The sequence below is a fragment of the Bidens hawaiensis genome, unplaced genomic scaffold, assembly GCF_021521415.1.
Source record: "Bidens hawaiensis isolate Kalapana, Puna unplaced genomic scaffold, B.hawaiensis_p1.1 tig00002343_1, whole genome shotgun sequence".
In the NCBI taxonomy this organism is placed as follows: Eukaryota; Viridiplantae; Streptophyta; class Magnoliopsida; order Asterales; family Asteraceae; genus Bidens; species Bidens hawaiensis.
In genome coordinates, this window is record NW_027491127.1 from 3,048,143 (window position 1) to 3,057,489 (window position 9,347).

Below are 9,347 nucleotides of genomic sequence, written 5' to 3' on the forward strand. Positions count from 1 at the left end.
TTTCCGCGACGCGTTAAGGTTGTTTTTGTCTGCCTTCGCGCTCGCGCTCTCTTGACCTTCTGTGTCTGCCTTCGCGCCTTAGCCTTCTCGCGCTGTACCCTTTGAGTTTAAATCTAGCCGTTTGCTTTTGTGTTGTCTTATCTTTTGGAGCTGTTGACCTAACCTATCTAATGTCTGAAAAGTTACTTTCGGCGCAGCATGCGTACCAACCCCATTGGTTGGTAGAAAAAGTGACTGACATTATCTTTTGAGATCTGCTTTTGCCATGCTTGACCAGTACCTTTTTCTGAACTGCCCATGCCTTTTTACTGTTCGCTGACAGCTTTATCTTGCCCCCTGCAGCTGCCATATCTTTTGATATCTTTTGTTATCTTTTGTTTTGTCTTGTTCTGTTTGTCTTGGAACCTTTTCCCCTTTTTCTGGATTTATGTCTCCTAGGGTTTTCCTATAAATAATAGTATTATTTTCTTAACACTACACACACTACACTTATTATCTCTTCCTCCTTTTTTTGCTCTCTGCCGTTGTCCTCCTGCCGCCTCCCTCTCTGCCTCCGTCTTCCTCCTTGTTCTTCCTGCTTTTCCGGTATATATATTATATATAATAGTTTACTTATTAATTATGCTAACTTATAATCAAGACTTAAAACAGATCGTTAAAACAATAATCTTTAATTATAGGTTAACCTGTGCTTGTTTAAAGTTGGTTCTTGCTTTATCTTACACCGCATCGTTTATCAAGTGAGTAATCTCGTACCTAATCCCTTTTTGCTTTTAATGTTTTGGGATGTTCATGTGTTCATACAAACTTAGAGTCTTAAACTTGTTTATGAACTTTAGTCGCGCAGTATCCCATGTGTTGAGGACGTTTACTTGGCTGTTTATTTGTATGTGTGTATCATTAACCGCTTTGTTCGGCCTATTCCGCAGTTCCGTTGGTACCATTAGTTGAACACGGGAGACCTATCGTTTACGGTTTTCTTTGTTTACACTTGCACAGATGTTTTCTCGTTTTTATGCTCAATTGGGAGCATGGATTGAACTATGATCTATGAACTATCTTAGGCTTGATCACAATCTGATTACACCCTTGTTAAACTCTAGACATACACGTGTTGCGCGCAGATTTATTGTTATCTATGTATTGTATTAAACTTGATTTCTCACCAACACGCAAGTGTTTGACGTTTATTTTAACACATGTTCAGGTTTGCAGTAGCTGTTTTGGAGCTTGTGGACACATAGGACGTTTTTACTTTTGGACCTAGATTAAAATGTATCAAGACAAGTTATTTCTGTTCAAATATTTTGATTTATAATATATTGATTTATGTTGGTTTATTTATATCTTATGTATACGTTGCGCATGCGTGAATGAATATATTTATTAAATATTGACACCCAATAGTGTCACGAGTAATGAAACAATATGTGGCGCCCCGATGTATAATCCGCCTTTGGTCGGGGTGTTACAATCACAACCGCAACATCCTCCTCATCGGATGCTGCAAAAGATACAACTCAGCAGTCCCTGGATGATCAATGGTCACGTCTAGATGCCATTGTCAAACAATGGATCTATGGGACTATCTCTAATGATCTTCTTAATACTATTGTCAAACCCAAGATGTCGGCCTATGATGCTTGGTCGGCTCTTGAAGGCCTTTTCCAAGACAATAAGAACACTCGAGCTACATACCTTCTTCAGAAATTTGCAACCACTCGGCTTAATGGTTTTCCCAACATGTCTGCTTATTGTCAAGCCATCAAATCCATCGCCGATCAACTTGCCAACGTAGGTACTCCCCTTGATAATAAACTCCTAGTCTTACACCTACTTGCTGGCCTCACCGATGCATATGAAGGCATCTCAACCATCCTACAACACAAAGACCCCATCCCATCCTTTCATGAAGCCCGCTCCCAACTTTGTATGATCGAAAGTCAAAAAGCCGAGAAAGCCCAGTATGCAGCCACCATAGCCGGTCAGGCCTTACACACTACCACCTCTAAAACCACAAACCAACCCACCCCCCCCTCGGCCGCCCAACCTGACCCGAATCCACCTTCAGCCCGCGGTCGCGGACGCACCCGGGGCCGTGGTCGCGGTAGATACTCCTGGTCGCGGGGCAATCCCAACCTTGGGCGTGGACAACCATACGGTCATTGGACCTCACCCACAACCTACGCTTGGACCATGCCGACCCCCCACCCCACCTCCTCCTCCCCACCACCTTGGCTCCCTTGGTCTCCTCCACCACCCCCATGCCCGTACCCCACTGTCCCCCCACCACAGAACACCTCCCACAGCCAAGGGATCCTCGGCCCACGACCTCACCAAGGCCACCAAGCAACCTATACTCCCACTGACATTCAACAGGCACTTTACACCATGTCTCTCAACCCACCGGACTATCAGCATGGCGTCATGGACACCGGTGCAACCATCAGCATGGACCCTAACTCAGGTAACTTTCGTACCATTCTTAATAATCGTGTGAATGAAAATATTATTGTTGGTAATGGCACCTCCATTCCGGTATATGGACATGGACCACAAACCTTCCCAAAACCCTACCCACCATTTGTCTTAAACCGTGTCCTCTATGCACCCAACCTTATTAGAAAACTCATCTCTGTTCGTCAATTCACTATAGATAATTCTGTTTCTGTGGAATTTGATCCCTTTGGTTTTCTTGTGAAGGACTTCAAGACCCGGAAACCTATAATCCGGTGCGACAGCAGCGGTGATCTCTACACCTTCTCCAAGGATGCCCACTGTTTCTCCACCTCCACCACTGCTGCTCAGTCCTCCAGTCTATGGCATCAACGCCTTGGTCACCCTGGCCCGGCTCTTCTACAGTCTTTGAAGAATTCTAATTCCATTGTCTTTTCCAATTTCAATAAAGCTGTATGTGAACCTTGTGTGTTTGGCAAGAGTACTAGACTCCCCTTTCATTTGTCTAATAATAATACATTGCAACCATTTGATATTGTGCATAGTGATGTTTGGACCTCACCGGTCATAAGCTCCGCCGGGCACCGCTATTATGTGTTATTTTTAGATGATTATACAAATTACTTGTGGACATATCCAATCTCAAACAAATCACACGTTTTTACCGTATTTGAAATTTTCACCAACCTTGTTCGCACCCAATTCAACCGCACCATTAAAACTTTTCAATGTGATAACGGTAAAGAATATGTTAACACGTCATTCAAACACTTATTTGATAAACATGGTATCCTCTACCGTCTATCATGCCCATATACTTCGCCACAAAATGGCAAGGCGGAACGCAAAATCCGCTCCATTAATAACATCCTCCGCACCTTACTTGCCCAATCTTCCTTACCCACAAACTTCTGGCATCATGCCCTTGAAACTTCCACCCACCTCATCAACATAACCCCCTCTAAAACCCATCACTTCCGCACACCTACCCAACTGCTTTACTCCCAAATACCGACATACGACCACTTACGCGTATTCGGTTGCCTTTGCTACCCACTTAAACCCTCCACCACCATTAACAAGCTCGAACCGCGGTCCTACCCATGCGTTTTTCTTGGCTATCCTCCTTCCCACCGCGGTTATAAATGTTACAACCTACAAACCCATCACATTACTATTTCCCGCCATGTCCTCTTTGACGAATCCACTTTTCCCTTTGCCAACCTTATTCAAACCTCTCCACAAAAATCATACCAGTTTCTCACTGATCCTCCTTCCTCGTTCCTATGGGACTCATATTCCTTTCCTCATAACCCCACCTCCTCACCCTCTTCACCCCCTCATACACCAGTTCGATCTCCTTCCCCGCCCTCACCGTCGGCCCAACCCACTACCTCCCATTCCCCACCCTCCACCCGACCTATACTCACCTACTCCAGGCGCCGCCTGGCCCCACCCCCGGCACCCGCCACTCAACCCGCATCCCACACTACCCCATCTTCCCCCCCACCTATGCAGCCAACCACCACACGCACAATGCGTACACGGGCTATGGATGGCATCATTAAACCCAAACAACCGTTCACCTTTCACTCCACAAACATCATCCCTGTACCCAAAAACCCATCCCTAGCCTTGTCCATACCGGAATGGCACACTGCCATGACCAATGAGTTTCACGCCCTTATTAATAATGATACTTGGGACTTGGTGCCACGTGAACCACATATGAACATTATTAGAAGCATGTGGTTACTTAAACACAAATTCAGGTCTGATGGTACCCTTGAACGGTATAAAGCCCGATTAGTTTGTGACGGTCGATCTCAACAGGTGGGTATTGATTGTGGCGAAACCTTTAGTCCGGTGGTTAAACCTGCTACTATTCGCACCGTCCTAACCATTGCTCTATCAAAATCTTGGCCGGTTCATCAACTCGACGTCACCAATGCCTTCCTTCACGGCCATCTCCATGAAACTGTGTACATGCACCAGCCCATGGGTTTTCGGGATAAGCAGTTCCCGGATCATGTTTGTCGATTGAAAAAGTCTTTATATGGTTTAAAACAAGCACCTCGAGCCTGGTATCAACGGTTCACAGACTATGTTCTTACCTTGGGATTCACTCAAAGTGGCTGCGATGCGTCCTTGTTCATCCTGCATCAAAATGGTGACACTGCATATCTTCTCCTTTATGTTGATGATATTCTCTTGGTTACTTCTTCTACCTCTCTCCGCCAGCATCTTATGCAGTATCTCTCCACTGAATTCGCCATGAAGGATCTCGGTGACTTAAGTTTTTTTCTCGGGATTTCGGTCACCCGACGCCAAGACACCATGTTTCTATCTCAACAAACCTATGCGACTGAAATTATTGAACGAGCCGGCATGTCGTCTTGTAAGCCAGCTGTCACTCCGGTCGACACGAACTCCAAACTCAGTGCAACCTCGGGTACCGCCTTTGACAACCCAACACTCTACCGGAGCTTGGCTGGGGCGCTACAATATCTCACCTTCACACGGCCCGACATTTGTTATGCTGTACAGCAAGTGTGCATGCATATGCACGCGCCCAAAACTGATCACTGGAATGCTCTAAAGCGCATTATTCGATATGTCCAAGGCACAGTCTCATACGGCCTCACCCTAACTTCTCACCGTGATCCCACACTTCTTGCTTACACCGATGCCGACTGGGCTGGTTGTCCAGACACTCGTCGATCCACAAGTGGTTACTGTGTGTACTTAGGCGACAACATCATTTCCTGGTCTTCCAAGAGGCAGCCTACCATCTCTCGTTCTAGTGCCGAGGCTGAATATAGAGGGGTTGCAAACGTAGTTGCTGAAATCTGTTGGCTTCGCAATCTACTTCTGGAACTTCATTGTCCACTGTCTAAAGCCGCCATCGTTTACTGTGACAATGTGAGTGCAATCTATCTCTCCGGTAACCCGGTTCAACACCAGCGCACTAAACACATTGAACTTGACATCCACTTTGTCCGTGAACAAGTCCAGCGTGGTCAAGTTCGAATTCTCCACGTTCCGTCTCGTTATCAAGTTGCTGACATTTTCACAAAAGGGTTACCGCGCATTCTGTTTGAAGACTTCAGATCCAGTCTCAGCATCCGGTCGCCTCCCGCTTCGACTGCGGGGGTGTAATAGAATATTTATATATAGTTGATTATTCTTGTAATTATTAGTTGATTATTATTGCCATTTATACGGGATACTTTGTATTATTTATACGGATGGGAATTGTTAATGAAAAGATGAGGATGATTTATTCTAATACTCCTAAATTTTGATTTATCTGGGTGTAGATAATAATGGCCCATGCTGTCTATAATTCGCTGGAAAAAAAATGAAGGATATAGGGAGGCTAAGGGTATTTCTTGTGGGTCACAAAAAGGATTGTGTTTTTTTACCCGGTTATAAATCTTTTTACGCTGCCTCATCGTAATGCTCAGATCTTAAAGCATTAAAGGTACCCTCATTTTCTTAAAAAAAAGTTTATAACGTTACTTTATCTATGTTTCGATATTGTGCTTGTTTCAACCTTTTTATGTTTATGGTTACGCTGCCCCATCGCAAAGTTTAGGTCTCGGAGCATTAAAGGTACCCTCTTTTTCTTAAAAAAAGGTTTACATTACTTATTTACGTTTCAATATTGTACGTGTTCCAATTTTTTTTATATTTATGGTTCCGCCGCCCCATCGTAACGCTCGGGTCCCACTTGCTAGATTTACATTAAAAATTTAAAACCTAAGCCTTAAAAATAAAAAAAAGTAAATAAATGTAAAACAAATAAGAAGCTTAGCACATGGCAATAGGCAATAGCAGGCTAGTAGCAACTACTCAAGTAGCAAGTAGCCATGAGTTCATTGCATCTCATCTCATTATCTCAAAACAGTAACAACAACTTCTACTTGTATACAAATTCTTAAAACCTTTTACCTTGTATATATCCCATATATTTATAACTCACACAACATGCCAACACCCATGTTCCATCCTGCATCACCATCACCATCACCATCACCATCATTATCATCATCTTCTTCTTCTTCATGAAAGTTGAAGCTTTCATCTTTCCATAACAATCCCATGAATACCCACAACACATTCTCTCTTTTGCTCTTCATCTCATCATTCACTTTCACATATGGGTTCGGATCCATGGGCCCCATATCGGCCGTATTCGGCCCAAATGACTTCTTCTGTGCCATTGACGCAAGTGGCAAACAAGAAGTCATTTGCTGGGGAAGCAAAAACACGAGTAACTCGAACTACTCCTCTTCTTCCGGTAGTAGTTCGAGTTCCTCGGTTTTTGCCATTGATGTGCCTCCATTGGCTGCACTCAATGGAGGCTATGATTTCATGTGTGGGATATTAGTCAACACATCATACGTGTCTTGCTGGAACTCGTATGGTGATAGTTCAAATCTTGTACCTGAAGTGTACCAAACCACTTCTTATTCGTACATTGGTTGTGGTAAAGATCATGTTTGTGGTATCAGAGGATCGTATTATTTAATTACTGATTCGGGTTTGGTTGATTGTTGGGAGATTGTTTCGACACCAAGCGGGTTAAGTTCGAAACAAAGCGGGTTGTATTATAATCAAGAAACTAGCTCGGTTATGTTTAAAAGAGTTGTCTCTGGTGATGGGTTTAGTTGTGGGACCGTTTATGATACTGGGATCATTAAATGCTGGGGCCCGAATGCCTCGGGTTTATCCGGTCTTGTTTTTAATTCATCGGATCGGTTTCTTGCTCTTGCATCGGGTAGAAACTCGGTTTGCGGGGTTTTGGAGTCCTCTGGTGAGGTTAAATGTTGGGGGGATTTAGATACTGGTACAGGTTATTTAAATCCTCCTGATGGGACATCATTTGTGTCTTTAGCAACAGGTGACCAACATTATTGTGGGATCCGAACAGATGATCACGGTATCGAGTGCTGGGGGCGGGTTAATTCGTCGTCAATCCCGAGAGATTCGGGGTTTTTAGCGATTGCGTCGTCCGATTCGATAATGTGTGGGATAAGAGAAGATGATTTGGTACTTGACTGTTGGGTGGCTAATGCTACATCATTAAATGATATAAATATAGATCCACCATTGCAGCTATGCAGCCCGGGTTTATGCACTCCGGGATCTTGTGGGCCCGGGATGTTTGCGTTTAACGCGAGTATGCTGCACGAGGCGGACTTGACTAGTTTGTGTGTTAGGAAAGATCTGAGCATTTGTTTGCCTTGCGGGTTTAATTGCTCGGCCGGGTTCTTCCCATCGAGCTCGTGTACTGAGAATGCGGATCGGGTATGCACCGAATGCTCGCTTTGTCAAAACAGTTCTTGTTGGGATATCTGCAATATGAAAGCTTCTCATAATCATCAAGATCACAGGTTAAGTCAGTTGCATAGACTGATAATAATAATCGGATCATCGATTCTCGGGTTCTTGTTGATATTAATATTATTATGCCTTTCGCTTCGTTTCTTCCCGTCGAAAGGTAAACAAAAGAAGCAGTTTTCGGTTATACCGTCTTGTATCGGTAAGCCCGGGGAGAAAGAAACCGACGCACCGGACGTTATAACGTCTGCGGTCTCGGTCGCACCGTGTCCCGGGCTAGCTCAAGTGTTCCGTCTCTCGGAGCTAAAAGACGCGACGAACGGGTTTAAGGAGTTTAACGAGCTCGGTCGAGGGAGTTACGGGTTCGTTTACAAAGCCGTGTTGGCGGACGGTCGCCACGTGGCGGTGAAACGTGCGAACGCGGCGACGATTATTCACACGAATAGTAGAGAGTTTGAAATGGAGCTTGAGATATTATGCAGTGTGAGGCATACTAATGTGGTGAACTTATTGGGTTATTGTGCTGAAATGGGTGAGAGATTGTTGGTTTATGAGTTAATGCCTCATGGGACACTTCATGATCATTTACACGGCGGGTTATCGCCGTTAAACTGGCATTTGCGGTTAAGGATCGCGATGCAGGCTGCAAAGGGGCTAGAGTTTCTCCACACGGAAAACAATCCACCCATCGCGCATCGTGACGTTAAGAGTTCGAATATATTACTAGACGCAGACTGGTGTGCTAGAATATCAGATTTTGGACTATTAAGAAATGAGGGTGATGTGATACTCGACATGAGAGATGATGTTTATAATTTTGGTATTGTGTTGTTAGAATTACTTAGTGGGAGGAAAGCGTTAGACCGTGATTGCGCGCCTGAAGATATTGTTGAGTGGGCAGTGCCTTTGATTAAACAAGGGAGGGCGGCTGCGATTATAGACCGGGGTGTGGTGCTGCCACGGGTAGTGGTCCCGTTGCTGAAACTGGCTGACTTGGCGGAGGTGACGGTTAGGGAGAACGCGTGTGAGAGACCGTCGATGAGCGAAGTCGCATTGTTCTTGGAACAACTTGTGAAGGAAGGTTTGATATTGTGATTGGGAAGGTTTTGTTATTCTTGGTTTTATTTTTGTGAGTTACTTGCTGCTCTTCTGCAACTGTATATTTGTTATGAGCTTTTGTTAATTATTAACACTCACCTTCTTTTGAAATTGTAATAAAGATTGATTTTTATAATTCTTTTACAAATTTTTATTAATAAATTCAGTTGCAATTTGTATACAGTTTTTGGAGATGAGTTCATGATTTAGGCTAGTTGGATAACAACATAAGCCTAATTAACATATGAAAGCCGGACTCGATAATTTTTTAGCGAGCCGGTTAAGGATTTGATCACAGAGAGTTATTGTAACCGAGTTTTGAGTTACGGAGTATTTTCCTAATTATAATAGGTATATTGGGTTTTATTAATTCTAACTATCGCATTTTGGTCGCTGTCAGTCCCAACTAACAAATGGGCTGCTACGGTCCCAACTTTTAACGTTTA

At 44.0% G+C, this 9,347-nt stretch overlaps 1 protein-coding gene and 1 pseudogene across 1 annotated transcript; both read left to right on the forward strand.

Moving 5' to 3' along the window:
- The first annotated feature begins 1,626 nt into the window (after nt 1–1,626).
- LOC143618836 (uncharacterized) lies at nt 1,627–3,028 on the forward strand. Its single transcript, XM_077090917.1, has 2 exons — nt 1,627–2,938; nt 3,003–3,028. The coding sequence occupies exons 1-2, from the start codon at nt 1,627–1,629 to the stop codon at nt 3,026–3,028; spliced, it is 1,338 nt and encodes a 445-aa protein (XP_076947032.1).
- A 3,215-nt stretch (nt 3,029–6,243) lies between these two features.
- LOC143618967 (serine/threonine-protein kinase-like protein CCR1 pseudogene) lies at nt 6,244–9,138 on the forward strand (annotated as a pseudogene).
- The last annotated feature ends 209 nt before the right edge of the window (nt 9,139–9,347 follow it).